The 27226-nt window shown below is 48.0% G+C and overlaps 1 protein-coding gene across 1 annotated transcript in view; it reads right to left on the reverse strand.

Moving 5' to 3' along the window:
- PGM3 (phosphoglucomutase 3) overlaps nucleotides 1-27226 on the reverse strand; it is a 518766-nt gene that overhangs the window by 187885 nt on the left and 303655 nt on the right. The window contains exon 10 of the mRNA XM_069606327.1: nucleotides 17663-17779. Within this exon, the coding sequence (XP_069462428.1) occupies nucleotides 17663-17779 (117 nt within the window). The remainder of the gene's footprint in view (nucleotides 1-17662; nucleotides 17780-27226) is intronic.

Genomic DNA, 27226 nt, shown 5'->3' on the forward strand with positions numbered 1-27226 from the left:
GGTTATCCCCACCAGTCAAAGGAAGAAGACTCTCCGGCGGGAGATCTCCTCTGTCGTTGGGAAAAAAAGTGGTGAGACGGTCCAGCAGGGCTCCACCGGTCGTGGTGTCGTGGCAGGTCGGCTCAGCTTCTCCCTCGTCGGATTCTTAGGTCCTGTGGCGACTTCTGAAGTTCCAGTCCCCAAAGCCCTGCTTTTATGCAGCAAGCCCCCATTCACTCAGCCTAGCTGTCACTCAAACATGCTAAGTGGTGAGCCGGCCGGCTCACCACTTGGGCCAATCAGGACGGAGTGCGACTTGAGTTGCCTCGGCAACTCAGTCCAGGGTGCCTAAATTCCCCTCCACCCCGCCTAAGTACCCCAGACACAGTGGCACCACTTTGGAGGGCTTCTGTGGAGAAGCCCGCCAAAAAGTGGAACAAAGGGCTCGACTTGGGTTGGAGTCACAGAAGAGAACACAAACGCCATTTTAGAATCAAGTTTTGGCAAAAAATACCAACCGGAGAATTAATATTAATTAAATAAACCGGCGGTATGTTCGAGGCTACCTTAAATAATTAAATAAAGATAGTAGCCTAAACAATGGGAAATCCCACAGGAAAATATTCGCGGTTGAATATAAAAAGTAGTATCCACTGCCACCAGCCAAAACTCGATCAGGGGGGACGGGGACGTGCCCCCTCGACTAACAGACCCTGGGGCAATCAAATTGCCCCAGCCAGTATGTCCACAATATGATGGTTTGTACTTCATTCTGTTCAGAATTTAAGACTAGTAAAGTCAATGGTGACTTTACATGCCCTGGGAGACAGTAGTCAGTCCCAGGGTATGGAGTCTATACTGGGGGGTCACTATGACACCCCTGTGTTACTGCACGGAGGGTGCTGTGTAACACACATCACAAAAACACATGAAACCCTATGGAGTAAAAGACCCCATAGCCCATTAGACACATCTAGATTCAAAGAAACACACTCAAATCATGTCCAAGAGTGAGGGTAAAAGAGTCTCACTCTTGGCAGGAGAAAAAAATAAACCCCAAAAATCCAGCAAAGCTGCTGGGGGACTCACTAGGTTAGGAAATTCAGCCTAAACAGAGAATTCTCCCTAACATCAAGTAACTACAGTTCTTAAGGATAGTATCTCTCCAAAACTCTTTAGTTTGAGAGACTGGCATACACCACCTTCAGTGGAGTGCCAAAGGGATACCCCTAGTATTCCCCTTTTCTCTACTGCTGTGACTTTTTAGTCACATAGACAATCTCCTAGTTATGGCTGGGGGCAGTGGATGTGTTCTACCAGCTATTCTGTAATTTTTATACCGCAGACATTGTCCATAGCATTGGTAGTGCACAATAGGGGCACCCAAGTACCAACTTGGGGTTCTCTTCTTTTTTTGCGATTATAAGAGTGGTTGTTCTTTGTTAGACCTTCTACCATTCTGGGAGGGGGAGGTCAGTGCCTTTGGCAGGAACCCTTGTATCCCTGCCTAGGCTCCAAAGTGTCTGGGCAGGCAGGAAGTGGGGGAGGAGTCTTCCACCCCCCTGTCCTTTGTCTGCCAGGCTGCCTGAATAGGACCAGCTCCCACAGGGGGTTTGGCTGTCCTGATTGGACAGCCAAATGCCCCTTTCTGTAAAATGCTGGGAGAGATTGCAGAGGAGCGTGTGCTGGAAATGTATAACAGGTGAGGCTCCTGGAGTGAAAAGCAAGTCGACCACTGGAGCTGTAGTAACCGAACAAGAAGACTACCAGTGATGCCTGCAGACCCTTTGCAACAATGAAGTGATTACTACTGTCCTGGCCCCGTTTTCTATGCGACAAAAGGAGCTCCGAAGAGGACGACTCCTTCCCTTGGGACTGGTTGTTCCCACCAGCCAAAAAACAACCTGGAGTCATCTCCCGAGGTCCTAGGAGCTTCCAGAGCTGCGGAACCCTAATATCAGGGGACCTGCTGCCCATTTCGAGTGTGTAGTCGTGGAAGGGCCGAATCAATTTAAATATTTGCTGAATCCGTAAGGACACTCCAGAGATCCGATGCAACTCGCCCTTACCACCTCACCTAAGTGCAGGACTGCAGGAAGCAAAGAGGATTGACCAGACAATCCGTGTCCTTTGTTGGCGCTGCAGAAAAGGCGCCAAACCCACAGAGTGAACCAAGAAGTTGCTGAAAGTTATGTCACAGGTCCTCCCTCAAGACAGCTGCTGAGAGATCCCGTCCATTGTGCTGCTTTCAGTCATAAAACCAAGGAATCCGGAGCTTGGGTCCAGAGCTGCACCATTGCAGAGCACCCAGCACATACATTTTCTTCTAACCTAAGGTACTGTGGGGAAAAGGGTATTGCTTACCTGATTCCAAGAAGTCACTCCCGACCATTTGAGTGCACCCAGAGGTGTCCAGGGCCACCCCCTCTTACCTCCAACCCTAGCTGCTACTTGTGTCCCTTCATTGAGTCCTTTTATTCTGCTGCTTGTCAAGATTTTGAGCCCTGTCGGAACTGCCTTTTGCTTGGGTTGTGTTTTTGGACTTAAAAGACCTGCTGGTGAAGAAACCTTCTCTCAACAAAGCTAATGTTACACTAACTAACCATTTTCCTCTCTTAAAGTAACGTTACTATATTTGTTTGCAGGGTAAATGTATTACCGTATGAAATGTTAGAAACCGCAGGTGCACCTAATAGCCGATAATGCAATAACATTGGGCCTCATTACGACCGTGGCGGTCCGGAAATAACGGTGGCGGTAAACCCGCCGCAACCGTTGTTTCCGGACCGCCTGATCCCGACCCCTGTAGGCGGGAGGTGATGTTCCCGCCAGGTCTGACCTGGCGGGTTTAACACCGCCTGCCTGCAGGCGGACGAGGAAACACCGGCAGCATTACAAGATGCTGCCGGTGTTTCCATGATCCCGATTCCCATTGAGTCCCATAGGACTCAATGGGAATGGGGATTTACACCATTCCGCCTCCGTGATTCCCGGAAAACCGGGGTTGTGATGCCCCGGTAATTCCGGGAATCACGGAGGCGGAATGGTAATACGAGTCCGGCGTTAACCAGGCGGTTTTACCGCCTCGGTTAACGCCGGACTCGTAATGAGGCCCATTGTCTTGCTACAAATGTGACCGCAAACAAACACAAAAGTGAAAGTGTCTTTTGAAGTGTATTATCAAGTATTCTGAAGTGTTATAGTGTAAACGTCTAAAGTATTTAAAGTGAATCTGGTGTGTATATATAATAAATATATCATTTTAAATAAATTCTAAGTGTAAGTGTTTCTTTGATGTACATGTCTAGCTAAGGTTCTGTGTACTTAACTACAGCTCACATCTTCCTCTTAAGATGAACCTGACTGCTCAGCCATTCTACCAAGGTCCTGAGTTAATACAGACTGATACTAAGAGTTGGAGATCTACAAACCACTGGGTAGCTTACTAAAGTCTTACTACCATTAGTACTTTCGGAAAACTCCAACACAGAAAATATATTTTAAGTTGTTTTTCAAATGTAAATTTGTTTTAAACTGCACATTATAAATGTAGATCCCAGGATGGGGAAGGGAAGTGTGACAAATCTAGGGTGTTCGTCCCTTCTCCTCAAGGGGCAGCCACCCCTTTGAGGGAAGCCCACTCAGCAAGACCCTCCCATGGGGGTCTGGGCAAGTGAGCTTTCACTGGGAGGGACTCCCCTCTAGGGAACAAGGACTCCCATTCCCACAAGGATCTCCCTACACAAGGAAAACTGTCTTCATATATGGGATTACCTTTAAATACCAATAACATGGTTTCTCTTCTATTGGCGTCAGGTAATGCTGAACAGAGTACCACATCGGTTAATAAACGCAATGATGCTTGGAATGTAAAACAAACTGTAAAAAGGACCAGCATATAAGCATACGCCGCATAGAAGCATACGCCGGGGAAGCCCTCTGATGTACGTACATAGAGGCGGAGCGGGTTGAGCCGCAGAGCCAGCAGCAACCTGCACGAAGGTGAACACTGAAGCGAGACGCTGGCTTAACACAGAGCATAACAAATGATGTGTGGACGAGGTCTAGGAGACCACCTTGAAGGGTGGCGTGACCTCGAGAGAATCATGGTGGTTCGGGAACCCACCTAATGCCAAGTCCCATACCAGCTGGAGGAACAAATCCCCCCAACGGCAAAAGTGTGCCGACTACCACGGGTTAGCAGAACAAGCAGGAAGAGCCTGGGAGAGAGGGGAGAAACCAGAGGCGAAAAGCAGACAAAGCGGATATGTCCCATCGCCAAGCCCACAGAGTCAACCAAAACTGACTCAAGTTACGGGGGTGATTCTAATAAGTTACTGAAGAAATAGCAATATTGAGGATGAAAGCCTAAGATAATGGGAAGCCTCGTATTGGAAGAAAGCAAGAAAGTTACATAACATAACTTAGGAAGACTACTGGCATTCTTGAATGAAAGACTGGGATAAAGATACTGAGTTAAGCCCAAACAGCTTGATAAAAGTCAAAGACATGTGAAACCAGAGGAAAGACCCCATAAGGTGGGTTATCAAACACAGAAAAGGGGTATAAGATACCAACACAGAGGAAGAAACAACTGTTAAGCAGAATCCTGTGCAGTTCCCTTAGGGAGCACTACAGAAGATTAAGACTACAGGTGAGAGAAATAAATCCCCTTTGGTATCAGTCTGTACCACAAAGATTTAGTTGGTAGCTGTGGCTGAGCAGTCGGATTTATCTCAAGAGGGAGATGAGCAGTATTCAGGGTTTACACAATAGGCCTACAGTACTAAGGCACAAGGAAACACTGACCAAAGCTTTGTATTAAAAAGTAGATATATATTTATTTTATACACTTCTAGTAAAAACACATTTATCACAGTCATCAAGCAAGTTAAATTAAGTCAAAGGAAAAATATACACACTCCCAAGTTAAATTGTAGACCAAGTGAACCAGAGTGAAAACTGAGCAAAACGGCACAGTGAAAACCACACACAAGGGATATTCTATCAATTTCTCACAAGGGAGGGAAAGCACACGTTATATAGAAATAGCTTCTTACACACCCTATTAACACTTCCCATAAGTTTGTGAACCAGATTAAGCAAGACAGTGCATCAGTATAGGCAATACTTAAATGAAAACTGAGCAAAATGGCATTTCACAAGGTTTAGAAAGGGGAAGAAAAGGGTATTTATAAGAAATAGGTGCACCAACACAGTTCTAGTAGAGAATCAATCTAAAGAAGGCAGTTCTAACAAATGTAGCCAGAGTCAGTAGGCCTGTGCCAGAGTCAGTGGTACAGGGCAAGGGCCCAGGAGCAAAATGTTCTTGTAGCTGCAGTCAAGTCTTTGGTTAACGATTTTGAAAAGGTGGATGCAGAAGTGGAAAGACAATGTTAACAGAGAGGGGTGGCCAACCCAACATGTAGGAAAAGGATTTAAAACACCTTTAGTGCTACCACGAAGAAAGGGCGGCCTGGCGGAACAATGTACCTTTAAATGAAGAAGTGGCTCCTGCGGTGGCGGTTGATCCTGGTAGTTCCTGCAGTTCGGGGGATCCAACAGAGGAAGAGAGGCTCTCGTCGTGGAGGAAGGTTCGAGTTACTGCACTACCCAGGAATGAAACCAGCTGCGGTGCTGCCCGACAAATAAAAGGTACGCTCCTTTAAATCGCGGTCCGTGTGGACTGGTGCCTGGCTATCCGGCCTCTGAGTACAGGGTACGGGAGATTCGACCAGGGCAGGTCCGGGAAGGCGATTGGCAAACTGGTTGGCCCCACCAGCTCAAGGGAAGAAGGCTCTTGCAGATGAAGATCTTCTCTCCTCGTGTGGAGAAAAGTGGTGAGACGCTGCAGCAGGGCTTCACCGGTGGTTCAGTCATTGCAGATGTCTTTGGCTTCTCTCCTTTTCGGCTTCTTAGTTCCAGTGGCAACGTCTTGCTCTTCCAGTCCTCAGGACCCTGCTTTTATGCAAGAAGATCCCCATTCATACAGCCTAGCTGTCACTCACACAGGAGTGGTCATCTTGGCGGGAGACCCTCCAGCCTATCATGATAGAGTGCGACATGGGTTGCTGAGGCAACCCTGTCCAGGGGTCCTACTCCCGCTCCCACACAATGGACCCACCCAGACTCAGTGGTGCCGAAAGGAGGGCTTCTTGGCAGAAGCCTGCCAAAAGGACGAACAAAGGATCCCCGACCTGGGTTAGGAGTTTAGAGAAAGACACGAGAAAGAAGTTATATTAAAGTTCTGGCAAATAAAACCTGCCGGAGTAAAGTTAATATTAAAATGCACCAGTGGTATGTTAGAGGCTGTCAGAAAATGTGGTAGCCTCGAACAATGGGAAAATCCCATAGGAAAATATTTGCGGTCGAATATTTACGGTAGTAACCACTGCCACCAGCCAGAAACTTTTGAGAGAGGGATCGTACGGTACCCTCTCGAAAATGAACATAAGGGAGAAACTATTACCCCTTTCCAGTACCTCCATAGTAAGATGGTTTGTAGAGGTTTAGTTCATAAAAATGGACTAGTAAAGTCAATGGGGGCTTTACATGCAATGGGAGACAGTAGTCAGTCCCAAGGTATGGAGTCTATATTTGGGGGTCGCTATGACACCCCTGTGTCACTGCACTGAGGGTGCTGTGTAACACATGTGAATAAAGATGGTTCCTATGGGGTTGAGAAAATCCCGTAGACATTAAACACAAAAATAGCCTAGAACACACATAGCAAAAATGCCTAAGAGTGGGAAAAAGAGTCTCACTCTAAGCAGAAAAAAGAAACAAACCCTTCAAATCCAGCACTGCCGGGGACTCTATATGTAAGGGGAATTAGCCATAGAATGAGAATTCTCCCTAACAACAACCCCTGAAGTAAAAGGGTTAAAGTTGCTAAGAAAGAAAAGAGCCACCGTCTTAATTAGTATATAAGTCTCAAGAGCTTGAGGAGACCAAAAGTTTAAATATAAATTAAGAACTACAAAAACTCAATCAGTTGGAAAACTTTCAAGCATTGCAGTAATTAACCGCAATTTCAAGGAAGGATTTGGTTCATGTCATGCTGAAACCAGAAATACATTTGAAAAAATGCTTTTGAAGAATTCATGCAGTGCATTATTTTTCTGTTGTCTAATCAGTGGCATTGTTTTGTGTGCTCTGAGGCAGCTTGCATCATGCCACCTGTTATAAAATATAAACTAACTTCCCATCAAAAGGCTTCAGTTGCATTTCAGTCTTTGGTGTGTTTGCAGAACAGTGCATCTTTAGCAGTTCCAGAGCGTGGACCCATTCTAAAATGAAGATATCAATTTTGTCATGTGCTGCGCTCAATGGTGCCTACAGAGAAATTATCCCTTTTTGGCCATATTCACTATTATGATGGATTTTTAGAATCCACTGTGTTATGGTGAACAGAGAAGAGACAATCGAGGTAGGATAGCAGCACAGGAAGGCTTAGGCTCAGGAGGGTGTGAAAGTGGTCTAGGGCTAAAATGAGATGCACACAGAGCACATCAATATTTGAAATTCGACAGATGTACAAAAATATACAATTATTCATTAGGCCTTTGAATATGCTCTAAGCAATGAAAACCCCCCAGGTAAATATTGTCCCACAGAGACTATAATTTGCATATACTATTGGGACATTCTACCAGTAAAGACCCAAAAATGCCCCTTAGTAAGCAATGATAAGAGCAACATTTTAAGTAACTGTGTATGGTAAAGGAAGCGAGAAACAGAAGAACAAGTTACTTTCTTACCTGGGAACGTTCTTTCGATGGGATGGTCCGACGACGTATTCCATATCTATGACACTAATCACCACAGCTGTGCTGCTTCGGAAAATTTTTGGCGTCTGCGTCCTGCGTCGATGATGCCGATACGCTGTCCTCGAGGGCCTCCGTCGAGCGGACGTCACTGGATGTTATAAGTAGGACACACGACGCCCGTAGCCTCAGTTATAGTTTTTTCCCAGAACGTGTGGCACCAATCTACTGCCAGTATGACCACAGAAAGCCTTGCGGAAACGTAAGCTGCAATCACATAAGAAATTCTGTAGCGCGGGCAGGTAGGGAGGGAGCGTTATGGAATACGTCTTCGGACCATCCCATCGAAAGAACGTTACCAGGTAAGAAATTAACTTGTTCTTCGAGGGGATTGGGTCCTCCGACGTATTCCAAATCTATGACAGACTCCCAAAGCAGTACCAACGTATAGAGGATGGAAAAGAATTTAGAATATAAAACTTTAATATGCCCAATTAAATTGCAGAGTAAAGGACCGCCTTGCCAAAGGCCAGATCCTGCCCATGGATAGAATCTAGGGAGTAGTGTCTTACAAAGGAATGGACCGAAGCCCATGTGGATGCTTCACAGATGTTACGAATAGGAACACCCCTCTGCAGGGCAGTAGAGGCAGCCATACCCCTAGTAGAATGGGCCCGTAAGCCTACCAGAGGGTCCTTACCCGCCAAGTGGTAACATACAGAAATTGCCAAGATAATCCATGTAGACAAAGTCTGCTTAGTAACAGCTTGTCCTAAACGCCTTCCAGCGTAACCTATAAAGAGCTGATCGTCCACTCTGACCCAGGACATGCGTGAAATGTAGAAACTTAAAGCCCTCCTAGGATCCAAAATATGGAGCCTCTCCTCTTCCTTACCAGGATGCGGCGCAAGATAAAATGCCGGAAGAATGACCTTCTGGCTTAAATGAAATTCCGACACCACTTTCGGAAGAAAGGAAGGACGAACCCTAAGGACAACCCTGTCCTTATGAAACACCCTGAAGGGTGGCTTAACAGAAAGTGCCTGCAACTCACTAACACTGCGAGCAGAAGTAACCTCAACTAAAAATACAGTTTTAAGGGTTAACAGTCCAAAGGACAAGAATGTAAAGGCTTAAATGGAGCACCCATTAGGAATTTTAGAGCAAGGTTCAAATCCCAACTGGGCATTCGGTGGAATGGCCATTTATGTTCATGGTTCTCACCAGGATGGGGTTGGGGGCCCGTTTCATAAAGCTAGTCTCCGTCCTGTACACTAAGCCACAAGCTAACATCATAGTGGGCACGGCAAAATCAGCATCAATAAATTTACAGCGTGGTACGAGACAAGGATGCCCGCTGTCAGCACTAATCTTTGCCCTGGTAATGGAGCCACTAGCCTACAACTTACGAGAACTCCGACAACAGAGGGGACTCACCATTGGCCTGCACAAACTTATCGTCTCTCTATACGCCAACGACATGGCTCTCTTCATACGTGACCCTGAACTTAACCTGAATCCAGTCATGCGGGAAGTCATCAAATTCGGAGCAGCCTCCGGATTAAAAATCAATCACTCTAAATCCGTCGTCTTCCCACTGACTTAAGCCACTAAACAGTTTGCAGACGATTTCGGTCTCATGTGGAAGACCGCCAAGGTTCGTTACCTGGGAATTCAACTGTCACTAGACCAGCATGAGGTGTTCCGAGATAACTACGAGGAAGTACTAAAGTCCCTACAAGACAAGGTCACACGCTGGAAAACGCTTCCTCTGACGCTCTGGGGTAGAACCTCATTGGTTAAGATGATAGTGCTACCAAAACTTCTGTACCTCTTCAACAATATTCCACTCCTGCTACCGCAAACTTTCTTGAGGAAGCTGACAAGCCTGGTCCTTGAACTGCTTTGGGCTGGCAAACCAGCCAGAGTCGCCCATTCAGTATTAACGCTTCCTGTGAACAAAGGCGGTCTAGCCCTCCCAGACCTGTTGAAATATTTCTGGGCAGCCCAGGCACAATACTTCAGCCACTGGTATGCAACGCAATCCATTCGTCCACATGTGCAAGTGGAACGAGCCCTAGCGACTCCTAATTTCCTGACGGCAGTGGTATTCGGGCAGCTCCCCCTGCCCTGACCCACGATGAATGTGATGCTCAAGACGTACAAGGTCTGGAAGACCCTTGCCAACAAACTTGGGGTGCAAACAAGATACTCTCCCCTCTTGCCAGTCAAATTTATCCCTGGAATCCCCCTAACGTCAGAAAAAGTCTTTCACCAATGGGTCGATAAGCTTCACATAAAAACACTGGGGGACCTATTCACAGAGGAAGGCTCCCTAACTCCAGATCAAGCCAAACAGAAAGGGGGCAACACTGCTCTGGACGTGTTTCTCTATTTCCGGACCCGGTACACACTACAGTCCCTCTTACCTGACTTCCCGCGACAACCACCTACATGGCAATTACTTCATTATGTCATTCAAGCACAGGGAGGCGGCAGGCTGGTGTCACAAATATACAAAGCTTTAACCTCGGGCACGACACCCGCCAACACTGGCGCAAAAACCCGATGGGAAAGAGCACTAAACGCAGTCATATCAGATGAGGACTGGAGCTACGCCCCGAATCAAACCCAGAAAATCGCTCTTAACTCCCGCCTCAAGCTTATTCACTTTAATTTCCTCCATCTGACCTACTACACTCCTGAAAAAATCAACAAACATCATCCCGACACCCAGGCGGAGTGTAAGAGATGCAGAACCTTATCTGCGAACTTTCTACACCTGTCATGGGAATGCCTGGAAATCGCCCCCTTCTGGAACCGAGTACTGGACACAACAAGGGCGATCGTGGGAGAAGCAATACACCCGAGTCATACAGCAGCACTACTGGGAATTACAAGACTACTTTCCGCTCCATCAAGGAGGTTGGCCGGGGTCCTGTTGACACTAGCTCGTAGGAGAGTTGCCATGGCATGGGGCCGAGGTCCCCCCCCTTCCTACGCAGCCTGGCGTAAAGACTTACTGTACTACCAGGACAGAGGCCGACTTCATAAAACTTCTCCCTCACCACGCTCGTCCGCCTGACATATGGGGCCCGCTGGTAGCCTTCTTGATGAGCGAAGCGGAGTCCACCTTGGCGAATGCATCGGAGCTTGACGACATGCCTCGACTCAGTCCCAGCCCAGGCCAAATTTCCCTGGCATAAAGGCCACAGAGGGGCGTGAGCTCCATCAGTGACACTGGTCGGCGGTGGCGGAGGCTGGAGGTTCGGGGTAGGGGGGGAGGGACAGGTACGGGTTGATGGCGCAAAGTTTTAATCCACCCTAATGTGGGTGTGTATTTGTGTGGTGTGTTAAATACCAAAAATAAAGTTTAAAAAAAAAAAAAAAATCCCAACTGGGCACCTGGAAAGGTGACGGTGAAAACACATTAGTGATCCCTTTCAGAAACACTACTCAGACGAGCGCTTAAATATAGACAGCGCCGCCAGGTAACCTTTAACGGTACCCACTTGCAGGCCCTTGTGGGCTAACGAAGCAAAAAAGACAGAACCAAAGGAATGTCACATGAAAAAGGATCCACATTCTTAACCCTGCACCAGTCGCAGAACTTTCTCCAACGGCAACGGTACAGGGACTTTGTTGCAGGCCGTCTGGCCGAAAGCAACACCTCCATCACGTCTTCAGGGAGGTCCCAATCCTTATACCTCAACCTTTCAGAAGCCAAGCGTGAAGGTTGAGGGATCTGACCTCTTGATGGAGAACCAGACCCCGCCCTCCCGTGAGAGCAGATCGTCTCGGTATGGAAGATGGCGTGGAGGGCAGATGGACACATCGAGAAGGTCCGGGTACCACGTTCTCCGGGCCCATGCCGGAGCAATGAGGATCATCCGGGAACCGAACCTCCTTAACCTCTGCAGCACTTGCGGGATGACAGGGACTGGAGGAAACGCGTACAGCTTTGGGAAGGACCACTCCACCACGAATGCGTCCCCTAAGGCTCCTCTTGGAGGAAATTCCCGCAAGCAGAACCTTTTGCACTTCCAGTTGACACTGGAGGCAAAGAGATCCACTTGTGGGGTCCCCCAAAGGGTGAAGATCTCCAGGAGAATCTCCTGAGCCAGCTCCCACTCGTGGGAGATCGCGCTCTGCCTGCTCAGAGTGTCCGCCGTCTTGTTTTCGTCTTCGGCCAGATGAACTGCCAAGATCGAAATTTCATTCTGGATGGCCCAGTACCAGAGCTGCATCGCCTCCCTGCACAGAGGAAGTAACCCTGCCCCCCCTCTTTTTGTTGAGGTAGTGCATGGCCACTGTGTTGTCTGTCAGAATCAGGACATTCTTCCCTCGCACAGTCGTCAGAAAAGCATTCAGGGCAAGCCTGACGGCCCTCAGCTCCAAAAGATTGATATGGAGTCTGGACTCCCGATGGAGACCAAGGACCGCTGACTCAACTCGTTGGCATGAGCTCCCCATCCCGTGAGGGATGTGTCCGTCACAATCTTCACCTCTGGCCAGGATAGCCAAAATGGAGCCCCCTTCATCAGATTGCCTTCGATGTCCCACCATAGAAGGTCCTGGCCGACCGAGGGCGGCACCTGAACGGGATCCGACATCCTGCTGGAGGACTGTGACCACTGCATCTTGAGAGCCCATTGCAGAGATCTCATCCGCAACCTGGCCTCTGGCACCAGAAGAATGCAGGATGCCATGAGGCCGAGCAACCTCAAGAACTTGAACGCCGGGAGACTCTGGGCATGTTGAAACTTGTGCACCATCTGCAGAATGTGATGAGCCCTCACCTGGGGAGGGAAACACTGCCTCAGGGACGTGTCGAGCACTGCTCCGATGTACTGGAGCAGCTGAGTTGGCATCAAGTAGGACTTCTTTAAGTTGAGGGAGAAGCCCAGCTTGTGAAGGGAGTGGCAGGTGACTGACAAATGATCCAGGACTTGCTCGGAAGAGCGCGCCCTGATCAACCAATCGTCCAGGTAGGGGTAGACGAGAATCCCCCCTTTCCTGAGATACGCTGCCACCACCACCATCAGCTTGGTGAAAACCCTCAGGGCGGAGGTCAATCCGAACGGCAGGACCCGAAACTGAAAGTGTGAGTCACCAACCGCGGAGCTCAGGTACTTCTTGTGCTTGGGATGGATCAGCACATGAAAGTAAGCGTCCTTGAGGTCGAGAGACACCAACCAGTCCTGAAGTTGAAGGGCCTGGAGGACTTGAGAGAGAGTAACCATCTTGAACTTGTCCTTCCCGAGAAGCTTGTTCAAACCACGCAAGTCCATGATGGGTCTCAATCCCCCGTCTTTCTTCGAAATCAAAAAATAAGGGGAATACCATCCCTTGTTCCTCTCCGCTACAGGCACCAGTTCTATGGCGCCTTTCTCCAGCAGGGATTTTATTTCCTGCGCAAGGAGCGGATCCTGACTCTTCAAAGAGAGATTCCCTGGTGGATTGTCGTGAGGCCTCTGCCGGAAAGGAAGACAGTAGCCGTGGGCTATGATCTCCAGAACCCACACATCTTAAGTAATGGCACGCCATTCTACAAGATGCTGCGCCAGCCTTTCCCCAACGGGCGAACCATGGGACATGGCCTCATGACTGAGCTGATGCGGCTGCGGCAGTGCCTGAGGGTAAAGAGGCAACTGACCGAGCGGCTCTGGCACCTCGAGTACCTTGTTTTCCACCTCTGGCACTCCTGCGGTGGTCCCTTTGACTTGCAGCCCCTCTCGACCTACCAAAGGAAGAGTAGTATCGAAAGGAACCTCCCCTCCATTGCTGTCTCCTAGGATGAAAAGGCAGAGATTGGCGAACTGCAGCGCTCAACGACTTCGCTGCAGCTTTGGCGGTCTGCAACCTCAAGGCTCTCGTCAGCCTTGCTGCCAAAAAGATGTTCACCATCAAAGGGCATGTTGAGAAGCCGGGCTTGCACATCAGGAGCAAACCCCGACTTCCACAACCACGCAAATCGGCGCATTACGGTGCTCGCCGCCATGGACCGGCTGACGCAATCTGCCACGTCCAGACACGACTGAACGGATTCACACATGGCATCCTTGCCATCCTGAACAAGAGCAAGAAAGCCATCCCGTTCCTCCCCTTCAGGAATATGTTCAGCTGCCAAAGAGACAATTCCACAGATTATGAGTGAAACGTGCTAAGGCACACACAGAGTTGGCTGCCTGTAAAGCCATACCCCCTGAATAAAACACTTTCTTCGCCCAGCCATCAAAATGTTTGTCGTCCCCATCAGGAGGGATGGTAGGGTACGACGTCTGTTTTGCCGGGGCCGTAGCCACCTGCACCACCAAACTCTCCGGAGTGGGGTGCGTAGTCAAGTAGCTGGGGTCGCTACAGGCAGGACAGTATTTTTTCGGCAAAGACTTGCCCACTGATGTGAGACTCAGACTCTCCGGAGCAGTCCAAGCCGCTGCCACCCTTCTTTGCGAGGCCATATGGAATGGCAGTACCGGGTCAGTTGGTGGACCTTGGTCCAAGATGTCTGTCAGGTCATCCTGCAGAAAATCTCCTGGTGGCGCAGACCACCCCAAGTATTCAGTTACCCTCGGCATGAGGCGCCTTTACAAGGATTCAGCATGCGTACCCGGCTCTGGCCTGCAAACTCAACCTCTGGGGAGGTGTCCAGACCACTGGCGTCGTGCAAAGACTGACGCAGGTCTTCTAACTGGCTATGACCAGATAACAGGTCATCAGGAACCTCCTCAGGAACCATACCATCATCAGACCCTTCATACACCTCAGAAATATAGTCAAGAGGCTGGAATAAATCCCTGGATGAGGGCACGTGTTTGGACTTGGCCAGAGCCTTCCTCAGGTTTTCCATCGGTCTCCGGGGCACCGCCGAAAAATATTCCTCGAAAGGCGTTGACAGAATCGGAATCGACATCGAGCGTGGCACCGAGGGCTTCGACACAGGCCTCGAGGGCAGAGCCCTGAGCGTGTCCTTTAACAGCCTCGGCGCCGATGGCGTCAATGGCTTCCTCGGAGGCGTAGCCTGAGAGTCCTTCGACGGTCTCGGGGCCGAAGGCGTCAACGTCTTCTTTGAAGACCTCACAGGCTCCGACGGTCTTGATGGTGTCGAGGACTGGGACCTGGAGCATGCATGGCTAGAGCGATCCACCTTGTCTGACCGGGACCTCGAAAGTTCCCGGTGATCGCGACGACCGCTCGAGCCCGAAGGCGTGCAAACAGTGTCTCTAGCACCTAACCTGCCAGCGTCTTTCGACGGAACGGAGCTCTGCGACTGAAAAATCGCCATCATCTCCTTAGGAAATTAACCCCATTCCGCAGGAGAGGAATGCTTGGTGGGACAAGCAACCCGCCGACAGGCGGAGTCCTTGGACGAGGACGGGGAAGGCGACTGTTGACGGCGCTTCCTTGAGTGCCTCGAAGAGGCAGAGGAATGGCGGGACCCACTCCAGGACCGAGACCCCCTGGACTTACGTCGACGAGTCGCCCCTCGAATCGTCCGTCGAAAGCCCAGTGGATTTCGACTTCTGGGGCTTGGACACCTTACCGACAGAAAGCTTCTTCTTACGGCCCCGCAAGGCCTTCGAAGTTAACGACTGGCAATCGTCACAATCGTCCGTGGCGTGATCCTCACCGAGGCACCAGAGGCAGGCGTCATGCGGGTTCGTCAGCGACATCTTGGAACCGCAGTCCCGACACTTCTTGAAACCGGGCCGCAGGGTAGACGAAGACGAAGACATCATGGAAATCTTCACAAACAAACTGATTCGAAGAACCGATAGGACAACTCAGAAGAACCGAGGCGTGCCGAGATCTCCGAAGCGAACACGTTCGCAGAAAAAACAGAACTGAGGCTATGGGCATCGTGCGTCCTACATATAACATCCGGTGATGTCAGCTCGACGGAGGCCCTCGAGGACAGTATAGACGCCATCGACGCAGGAGCCGAAAATGTTCCGAAGCAGCACAGCTGTGGTGATTACCTGTCGTAGATATGGAATACGTCGGAGGACCCAATCCCCTCGAACTAGCAATTTAGAACAAGTTGGAAACAGGAAAACAAATTAAGACATAGTTAGAACATCCACAAGAAAACCTAGTTTTATGTCCCTTGTTATTAGTAACTCCTACCCTGCTAGGGAATGGGGCCCTAGTGTCACAAGATTCACTTTGCAGGAGGGTTTACTATGTGAGTTGCAAATAAGCGTTGCCAAAGCCAACGGTTGCAAGTAAATGTTCCAGAAACAGAACAAAAAGGTTAAGTAAAGTTCTTACAGATTTCTCTCCCAATCCCACCACACGAGTGGAAGCCTAGGGGTGGTTGGGAGGTGGGGGTGGTGTGCTCCTTGACCAGACCACCACTGCGATTAGTTAGGCAAGGGAGAGATTGGGTTAGGACTTTACAACACATCAACCCAATAGTGGGGGGGCAGGGGGTGGCAGTAGGCATGAATAGGTATGCAACATCAACTCCCTTGCAGATCTCTTCAGGGTTCTTGAGTTGAGAGAGGCCCAGGGACAATGGGTGCATGTTCACGTTAGCGCTGGAATTGTCTGTCTGGCTAGTCGGGGCTTGCAGACTGAAAAGACTGTTCTGGAGACTGGACTTTTGACACCCTTGGCACGACAGGATGAATACATACACGAAGCAGGCGACCTCTGGAGAACTCCAGGACACAAAGAAGGTGGGTTGCAGTGGCGACAAACAGGCAACAACAAGGGATCCTCGTGGAGAGAACAAAACGTAAAGGCCCTGCACGGCTTCTCTTCGATCAGGAAGGCCAAAACTTCAAGGAAAGGCGTCTAGCGCCACAGGTTGAAAATCTTCAGAGTTCCAAGGCTAAACTTGGGACGGAGATCTGTGCAATGAGGTAGACCAGGAAAGAGCTGGCCATGCCATCAGGTGGTTCAGGGATACATTTGAAGGCTCAGCAGGCACAAAACGTCAAGCAGGAGTCTGTACAGATTGTCCCCACCAGTCCAGGGGTCAAAGCACTAACAAGGGCCTTCTGGAGATCTATAGAGAGGAGTAGGGCTACATCAGGACTTGGCTGGAAGCAATGTAGGTAGGCTGCAATGGTCGGCCTCGGGCCATAAGCAGACTGCACTTCTTCGTAGGGATCTTTTCTCCAACTATCTGTCGAATGGCTGCAGGAGGAGTGCTTTTATCAAGCATTTGGAATGGAGCTTCCCCCAAGACCACCAATGGTAAGGATCTGCACCATAGAAACTGGCAGGAGATATTCAATCATGGGCAGCCTATGGCCACCAAAGTGCATATTTTGGCTTGGATGTGAACTGGGTCCAAATAGACCTACTCCCCCACATCCGGACACACAGACAGACCACGACTTTGTCCAGGAGAGGGCTTGCCATATATGGCAAATCTGCAACAGTGAGGACAGAAAGACAACCAAGGCATGAAATCACAAAAGAACATGTGAAAATCTCATGGTACAGCCATTTTAAAGTACATGGGACTCAAAATGTCATTATGCAGTAAAATACAAAAGAGCACGAGAGAAAAGTACAAAACACGGTGGAAGAAAATCTGCTGCCACCAACTCACAATGGAAAGATTGTATCTGCAATACCAAAATTGCAAAAGAAAAAGTTATAGGGGCACAACGCACCCCAACCACACTTTGTAAGGTGATGTGTGCAGTTTAAAAAACACAAGAATTGCACTAAGGGAGACAGCATCTCCCAGTGCCGATACTATTAGGTACTGATCAGTATCCCCATAAAAAGAGAGCAAAAGCAAGTTAAGTAAAGCTGTATGCTTTACTTACCTCCAAAAAGTCAGGTCAAGTTGTGGACAATAGCAAAAAGATAGGATGTCCCAGTATATGGGAGGAAAGCAGCAAAAAAAATCTCTTCGAACATTGACTTTCAGTCATTCATTCAGTTAAATATTCTACCTGGTTAATCAAATCGATGGTATTTGCGAACATTTTAGCAGCTTCCCTCTTTTTGGCATCGGCTTCTTCATTTGCCATCTGTCGTACTGTTTCTTCTGCCGTTTTACTAAACAATACCTGAAACAGAAAAACATGTTTACATCTTAAATTAAAATAGATACAAATTGCAAAATAATATTGGGCTAGGAACAAGTATTCACAAAATGCGCTTTGTATCTAAATGTGTGTTTTGTGAACCAACATCACTGTCGGAAAGTTTTCCTGTACCACTAAAGGGACTGCAGATAAAACCAAAAAACTCTTTGGTGTCTGCTTTTGGGAGGACCAAACATCTTACTATTTGTTTTTCAACTTGTATTCAGTTCTAAGTTCTGTATTTGAAGATACGCAATACATGACTAGATACATGTATGGGATGCTGCAATTCAACTATGAGTTTCTTGAGGAAATACAGGTCACAAGGCAACTTCTTTTTTTGTTAATATCCTCTTTTTATGAAGACTTCATAAAACAGCCAGCAAGATGAAAACAAAGCACCATAAGAGGATAAAGAAATTGTTTTCATTTTGCTACCACGAGACTCCCGTTTGGCACAGTGCGTATGGTCTCTCTTACGTTATTTCGATTTAAAAAAATACCATACTAACATTTGTCATTGGACAACACATTGCACATGGCATTCTGGTCATCAAAAGAATAATAATTGTACAAACAGAGGTTTATCACTCCTGACTACAAATCTCTGGGTAATCAGTTTACAAAAGACATCTACAATTGGAAGAAATCACAAAAATATCATAAAATCACATTTTATAAAAAAAAGTTAAGGAAGAGTGGTGAATGGTTTTGTGATGGATCCAAGAAGTGCTCAGCCATTTCCTAAAAGTGTGTTGGCCAAGGAAGCTTTGATCTGTGCCCAAAGGGTTCCCAGCGAAAAGGATCGGAGGTCTGCCAAACCAAATGATCAGAGGTGAACATGACAATAGTTGAATGCAAGGAAAGTGAATGCAGGTAACAGAAGGGGAGCTTGTATTGGGAGGGGAGCATGTATTATCGTCCAGGACCATCCAAACATGGTCTCCAGGTGAGGGAAAGATCGTTGGGGTGCGAAGAAGTGGCATCCTCTCAGTGTAACACAATGGGATTCCATATGTATGTGTGCAATGTGTCCCAACTAGTTAATGTCTTGATACAAGGGGAAGGGGGCTTGCCTATATCCAAAGTAGATAAATCTCGTCCTTAGTTGGTAGTAGACCCTTAATGGATACGCTAATGTTAAACCCTAGAAAACTGTTTCCCATAGGTGGCAAGCTGATGGACTTGTGTAGCAAAGCTAACCCCTCCAATTATTTCCACTTGTATGCTGAAGAGGTGTAGAATAAGGTGGGCTGAGCCACAAACAATATGGTGTAGTTAAGGGATGTTGTAACATCCATTAGAGTTAAGTATAAGGTAGGGAATCCACCTAATAATTTAGCCTTTGCGCAAATAGGATAGCACAATAAATACAAGTGAGACTAATGTGAAATAATACCTGCAATAACAGCTACTCAAGCTTTTTTTAAATGAAGGCATAAAATACAAGAGTGCTTTCAAAGAGGTGTCATTTCGCCAAGACTGATGCATGACATTTGGAGCTCAGGCACTCTTATTATACTAAGTAAAACAATTTAGAGATGAGGTAAATGCAACACGAACACTGAGCATGCTAATTGGGCTTCCAGTTCATAACAAGTTTGTATCATGGAGTGCAGTAGGGGCGAAGTACTGAATTTGCATTTCCACACAAAGGCACGACGACAAATCCAAGGACGTACTGTGAACTTAAAAAAAAGAAAAAGGAGGCCTTGATTTCTCCAATGAGCACGGAGCACATTATGTGGCACTCCTGTACTTTCAGGTTAATTTGCTGGAATTCAGTATAGGCTAGGAGGGCAACCATAAGAGACCATGTTAACAGAACATTCAGGCCTTGTGTGAGAGGAATACAGCACGATTTGGTGCTCCAGGTTTCCCATTCTGCAAACTTGACAAAGGACCAATTACTTAATAGGAAGTGTTGATAACTGTTTGATTTTTGGATTTAATAGCCATTAATAAAGCTGCCAACGTTCTTGCCCTGTCCTCTGAATTTTCTCCTAACCCCTTGTATTTCATCCTCAAATGGGAGTCAATAGTTTTATCACTAGGTGCACATCTGTTACAAGCTAACAGAAGCACAATTGTAGCTTGTTTGCATTCACCATCATACCAGATATTGACTGTAATGCCTCTTACTCTAAAGAATGTATGCAACTTAGTTACATCAGCAGTACCCTGGGTTTGTACTTTTCCTAGTCGGTTATGCTAGCAGGGGGTATATAAAAGGCCTCAAGTGGAAGGGTAGCAAGTCTTGATATAGAATCAGAACGTCAACCTCTTGAGTCATACAATGCCATCAGAGCCTCTGGTATTTGTTGACATAACAAATGCTGCCCCTTTTGAAGAAGTGTTTCTGGTGTCTGCTGGTTGCACAATAGCACAATGGTTAGCAACATTGGATCATGGTGGCTCTCCAGATGCACAATTCCCTCCAAACAATTAACCAAATGGCAAATTGGCAAATCAACCAAAACTGACTCATTGTGGGTGGATTTATAAGCTTTCCTGAAGGTAGGGTTGCTGGACAATCCCCAGTAAGTCTACCATTGCCAACTCCAGGGCCTGCATTTAAAGGCCAGCTGCTAATTAACATGAATTATAATAGGTTTAGTGGCTTGAACCTCTGAAATACTCTTATTCTTCATCTTCCTCCACCGTACCCAGCCCACAAGTAGAATATGTGGGTGACTGGAACTCATATTCTGGGTAGCAAAGAGTCAAGCAGTTCCTCTATGGGTGTTAAGGCAACAATGTCTGGTCTTAAATATAGGTTAACGATGGCCCAATCATGTCTGGTAAGGTAATAGGGATGGTTATTATCTTAGCCTGGAGGTCCAGTGAACCCAGATTAATAACCTCCCACTAGGCCTTGTTAGGGAGAATTCTCTGTTTAGGCTGAATTTCCTAACCTAGTGAGTCCCCCAGCAGCTTTGCTGGATTTCTGGAGTTTGTTTTTTTCATCCGGCCAAGAGTGTGACCCTTTTCCTCTCACTCTTGGACATGTATGTGTGGAATTCCTTTGAATTGGCAATGTGTTCGATGGGCTATGGGGTCTTTTACTCCATAGGGTCTCATAAGTTTTTCTATGTGTGTCACTCCGCACCCTACGTGTCGTGACACGGGGGCACCCTAGCTGGTCCCCCCACCATAGACTCCATACCCGGGGACTGACTACCGTCTCCCCGGGCATGTAAAGTCACCATTGGCTTTACTAGACCTAAATTTGCTAACAGAACTAGTACCAACCATCTTATTGTGGACGTGCTAGTAGGGGTAATTCGATTACTCCTGGATCTGTTACCCGAGGGGGCACTGTCCCGTCCCTCCTTGTCGAGTTTTGGCTGGTGGCAGTGGAAACTACTTGTTATGTTCGACCCCGGGCATAACCCTATGGGATCCCTCCCATTGTTGAAGATTAATACTGTTTTTCGTTAATCTCCAACGTACCACCGATCTACTTATCTTAAATAGGTTTATCGAGTGGTATTTTCTGCCAGAACTCGGGTTGTAAAATGGCGTCTGTGTTTTTCTCTGTGACTCCTAAACCAAAGGTTAAGCCCTTTGTTCCACTTTTGGCGGGCCTCTGGACAGAGACCCTCCAAAGTGGTGCCATTCTGTCTGGGTTACCTCAGGGGTGTGGGAGGGGGTTTAGACACCCTGGACCGGGTTGCCTTGCCAACTCAGGTCGCACTCTGAAGTGATTGGCCCAGGTGGTGAGCCTTCCCGCTCACCACTTAGCATGTGTTGATTGACAAGCTAGGCTGAATGAATGGGGGACGTCTGCATAAAAGCAGGGCTTTGGGACTGGATCTTCAGGAAGTCGCCACTGGACCTAAAGAATCCGACGAGGGTAACGCTGAGCCGACCTGCACGACAACACCTCCGGTGAAGCCCTGCGGAATCGTCTCACAATCTCCCGACGACAGAAGAGATCTCCCTGCCGGAGAGTCTCTTTCCCTGGCTGGTGGGGACAACCAGTCTTCTTCTTCTTTGTGCTTTTTGGTTGCCCAGGACGCAGTGGTCGAATTGCCCGTGCAGAGCACCCGGCAACCAGATAGCCACTACTCCTGCACCGTGATCGAAAGGTGGTGCCTTGTGACGAAGCACTCCGCGGCTGGTTTCTTCCCTGGTGGTGCACCGGACATCTTCTCTTCGACGACGAGAGCATCTCTTCTCTTGGCCAAGACCCGTCGTGCATCCACCACCAGGAACAACTGCCCCCGTCGGAGCTGTCTTCCACAACAAGGTACCGTAACCGCCTGGCTTCCCTTTTCGATCGGTTCGTGTGAGGTATCTGATTCCTCTCCGTTCCGTTGGGTTGCCTCCAAGCTTTATTCACTCTTTGTTCTGAACTGGTTCAACCTGTCGCTAACCAATTTGCTAAACAAGACTTGAGTGCATCATCCGTAGAGACTTTCCAGGACATCGTGCCTTGCCTCTCACCGAGTGGGCCTGGCCGCCGAACTGTATGATCTAGTGTGATTAATGCCTTCTTGCCTTGCATTTTTACCCGCTTCAGTACGAACCGTGTTGACTTCATTACCTGCCTTTCTCTCCTCTCCCTTCCTCACAAAAATATTCGAGTGTCATCTAGGTTGGGGTATACACCTCTGTCTGCAAATAAGTGGTGCCGTAAAAACCTAGAGTTGTCGATATTGTGTTTCGGGGGGTTGAGCTTTATTCCATTCTGCAGAGTAATTGTATTTTGATTTGTTTGCCGTGGTTCACTTTAGTATTTTTCGTAGACGTTCTGTTATTAATAAATAACTTACTATCTTTATACTAAAGCCTGGTTGCGTGTTTACTCGTTTTGCTGCGAAGAATTACCCTATCTTGTATACTCCCTATACTGACCAACTTTTCTTGAGAGAAGTCTGACTGCTCAGCCACAGCTACCAATTGAATCTGTGTGGTACAGACTGCTACCAAGTGGGTTCATCGCAACACCTGTAGTCCTAAATCTTTTGCAGTGGTCCCAGAGGGAACTGCACAGGTTTCCGCCTAACACTGGTGTACAGCGGTGGGATTAGTATCGAGTATACAATTTAGAGTGTTTTTCGACGCTGTAGGACGACTAACCACAAAACTTTACGAAAGCAACTTTCAAAAAAACATGTCTACGATGGAAATTTACAGCCAAGAGTCTTTGTCGGATAAAAATACTGAGAGTCTGCGAGCTCTCTGTAGACAAGAGAATCTTCCTGTAAAAGGCAAGAAGTTAGAACTGATAGAGAGATTGCTGGCGAACCAAAGTCTGGGTACTGGTTCAGAGGAACCAAACTCTCCAGCAACTGTAGATAACAGTAATGGTGTTGATCTAAATCGTGATTCGGATGATAGTGATGAAGAGGCTGACGAGGACGGCGAGGCTAACGAAACTGTCTCACCTGTTCCTCTACCTGCCTTACCAACTGTGCCTACGGGGCCAATACCAGGTCCCACAAGTAACCCTGCTTATTTTGAACTTGAAAAAATGAAGCTCGAATTAGAATATAAACGGTTTTTGGCTCAATCTGAACGAAACCAAGAGCTCGAGTTCAGACAGGCTGAGTTGAGACTCAGAGAAATAGAGCTTAATCATGAGTTACAAATGAAAAAGTTGTCTATGGAAAATGCTTCTCTCTCCTCTGGTTCCTCTAGGAGCTCCAGTCCCAAAAGACCCCGGATGCCGAAGGAATTAGTGGGTATGTACGAACCGAGATTGGATGTGTTGGATTGGTTGAAACTGTTTGAATACAATCATGGGCTCCAGGACATCACCGGGAATGCGTTGCTTCCCTGGTTGTTCTCTAGGCTTCCTCCTGTTGCGACTGATGTGGTAATGGAATAGGGGGAGGTGGATAAGACGGATTACGAAAGTGTGAAACTAGCTTTGATAGCTAGATTCGGGAAGACCCCTTCCCAGTATCTTAAGAGGTTTAGAACCCTCAAAAAGCATGATGGTACCCCTTGGGCTACCTGGGTGAGTGAAGGGTTGAAAATCTTAGAGGGATGGATTAAGGGTTACAAAGTTGACACTTACGAGGGTATGCGAAATCTTTTTATGTTGGAGTCGATTTATGATGCCTGTTCTCCTGAGCTCAGACAGCACTTGGCTGATTCGAAGGAATTAGATTCCAGGGCTCTAGCTAAGGCTGCTGACTTGTGGGTTGCCAACAGGGCTACTCACAAGGATTCTGGGGTAACTCAGAAAAAGGACGAGGGAAAACAGCCTAAAAAAGACTCAAAGGAGAATTCGAATAACTCACATTCCAAAGAGGGCCCCAAACAAAACCAGAAGGGTAAGCCACCGGGAAAACCACAGCAGAATAGTGTGTCTTCTGGTGCCAAACCGGAAGGAGGTCAGAACAAGCCACCATTCCAGAAAGCATTCGGGAAATGCTTTGTTTGTGGCTCGACTGATCACGTGAAAGGAGATCCCAGATGTAAGGGTAAACCTTCAGGGGTCCAGCTTGTCTCCTTAGCCTTCGCTCCAGAGGAGGAAGTCCAAATGGCAAGTGGAAACTTTCTACTGCTAGCTGACGAACCCATTGGAGTCTCAGCCAGCGTTTCTTTAGTATCTCTGGGGTTGTGGGAACAACAGAATTTAGATGTCTATAATTCTATCCCCGATAATACTAAAGAGTATTATAAGGACAGTGTCCAGGTGAATGGTCAGGAGACGCCTGCCATTAGGGACACTGGGGCCAGCATAACTGTGGTGGATAAATCGTTTTTTCAGGCTGAGGATGTTGCTAAGGCACCCAAACGCCTCACCAAGTTAGCTGGAGGGCCTGTGCAGATGCTTCCCCAATTACCAGTTCTCATCCAGTGTAACGACATGACTGTACAGATACCTGTCAGCATACAGAGTGAGGTACCAGGACGCGTACTGTTGGGTAACGATTTGAAAACTCTCGGAGTTGTATCGCATACTCCCAGACCTCCTAGTAAACGGTTACAGGAGCTAACCAGACCTGCAAGAGAGAGGACCCTGCGCGGTACTCTCGGGGAGATGATGAAGAAAGAAATCACTCCTGCTCCATTGGAAATGGCGGCCGCTGTCTCTAGGAACACCGAAGTCAAAGGGAAACCTAAAACTTCTAAACCGAAACCAACAGCCCACATTCCGATGCAGCCGACACGGACTTCCCCGCGGTTGTCCAACGTCACACCCGTAACTCCACCTCCAGCTGAGGCTGAGGGGGAAGTACAACCCTGTATGGTAGAATTAGACTCTGAAGAAGAGCTAATGGAAGGCCAGGAACTCATTGGAGATCTGGATCCTGTTGACCATCCTGAGCTGCAGTCGTTACTGGCAGAAGGTGGACCCAGCAGGGCAGACTTCAGTAAGGGACAGAGAGAATGTCCAACTCTGGAAGGTCTTCGCCGTCAGGCAGTAACTCAGGCTGAAGGGCAAGAGCCTGGGAAACATAGGTTGCACTGGGAAGATGGCCTCTTCTATAGTGAACCGACCGAGTCTGCACCTGGAGACTACAAACGCCTTGTAGTACCCCAAGAGAACAGACCACAGTTCTTGCAGTTAGCCCACGAGATTCCTTTGGCTGGTCACTTGAGTTTCAAGAAGACTAAGGAAAGGCTCTCACTCTACTTCTATTGGCCAAAAATGGGGGCCGAAGTAGAAAAACACTGCAGAAGCTGCCATACCTGCCAGATCTCTGGTAAGGTTGGGTCCAAGAATGTGGCACCGTTAGTGCCTCTTCCCGTTGTGGGAGTCCCATTTGAGAGAGTAGGGATTGATATCGTTGGTCCCCTTGATCCTCCAACCTCCTCAGGCAACAGGTTTATACTTGTTGTAGTAGACCATGCTACTAGGTATCCTGAGGCAATTCCTATGAGGACTGTTACAGCTCCGGCTGTGGCTAAGGCCCTCCTTGGTATTTTTACTAGGGTCGGATTTCCTAAGGAAGTTATCTCTGACAGGGGGTCAAATTTTATGTCCCACTACATGAAAGCCATGTGGAAAACCTGCGGGGTAACTTACAAGTTCTCAACGGCTTACCACCCACAAACCAATGGGTTGGTAGAACGGTTCAACCGAACCATGAAGAGCATGATAGGTGCTCTAGAAGAACCCCTTAAGCGTAAGTGGGACCTTCTATTGCCATGCCTTCTTTTTGCTTATAGAGAAGTCCCTCAGGAGGGAGTAGGCTACTCTCCCTTCGAACTGCTCTACGGTCATCCCGTCAGAGGTCCATTGGCCCTGATTAAGGGAGGGGTTGGAGAGTGCTCCTTCCCCCAAGCCAGTCAGAGTGACTGACTACGTGATAGGTCTCCGGAGGAGAATGTCGCACCTGATGACAGAAGCAAGCGATAACTTGAAAGCTGGACAAGCATTGGTCAAGCACTGGCACGATCAAAAGGCTAACATGGTTGAGTTCGCTCAAAACCAGCTTGTTCTTGTTATGATCCCCACAAGGCAGAGGGCCTTGCAAGATAAATGGATGGGACCCTACCGAGTAGTGGGTAAGCTCGGTGAGGTTAACTATCTGGTGGACTTGGGCAACCCCAAGGAGGCTCCAACAGTCTTTCACACCAACCGACTTAAAGCGTATGTCTCCCGACCTGACGTAGGAGCGTTGCTTCTAGCATCAGCCGAGGAAGAAGAAGAGAGTGAAACTCTTCCGGATCTCCTCAGAGGCTTACCTTTAGATGAAAACATTGAAGGAGTAAATCTCTCCTCCAATCTGACACCCGAGCAACAAGAAGAGTGCAAGTCTATGTTGAATCAGTTTGCCTCTCTGTTCTCGCTCTCACCAGGCTTGACCCATTGGGGCCAGCACGAGATACTCACTGGTGACTGTCTGCCTGTCAAAAGCAGAGGATATCGCATGTCAGAAAACGTAAGAACCCACATCAAAGGTGAGGTCAGCAAGATGCTTGATCTCGGGGTAATAGAGCCCTCTACTAGTCCATGGTCTAGCCCAGTTGTGTTAGTACCAAAGGCCGGATCTAAAGAACTTAGATTCTGCGTGGATTATAGAGCTCTTAACGCAGTCACCACGACTGATGCCCATCCTTTGCCAAGAACAGATGAGTTGGTGGATAAACTTGGCGCCGCCAAGTTCCTCAGCACATTTGACTTGACGTCAGGCTATTGGCAAATAGCCCTGACCAACCATGCCAAGGAGAAAACTGCATTTTCTACCCCTGTTGGTTTATACCAGTTTACGGTAATGCCTTTCGGACTAAAAAATGCACCTGCTACGTTTCAACGGATGGTAAACCAGGTTCTAACCGGGATGGAGGACTTCTGCATGGCATACTTGGATGACATAGCAGTGTTCAGCAATTCCTGGGACGAACATGTAACCCACCTGAGAGATGTTTTGCAGGCTCTTGGACGAGCCAATCTGACCATAAAGGCGAGTAAATGCCAAATTGGACAGAGTAAGGTAGTCTACCTTGGGCATGAGGTAGGCG

The sequence above is a fragment of the Ambystoma mexicanum genome, chromosome 4p (genome assembly GCF_040938575.1).
Source record: "Ambystoma mexicanum isolate Mex_15411 chromosome 4p, UKY_AmexF1_1, whole genome shotgun sequence".
In the NCBI taxonomy this organism is placed as follows: Eukaryota; Metazoa; Chordata; class Amphibia; order Caudata; family Ambystomatidae; genus Ambystoma; species Ambystoma mexicanum.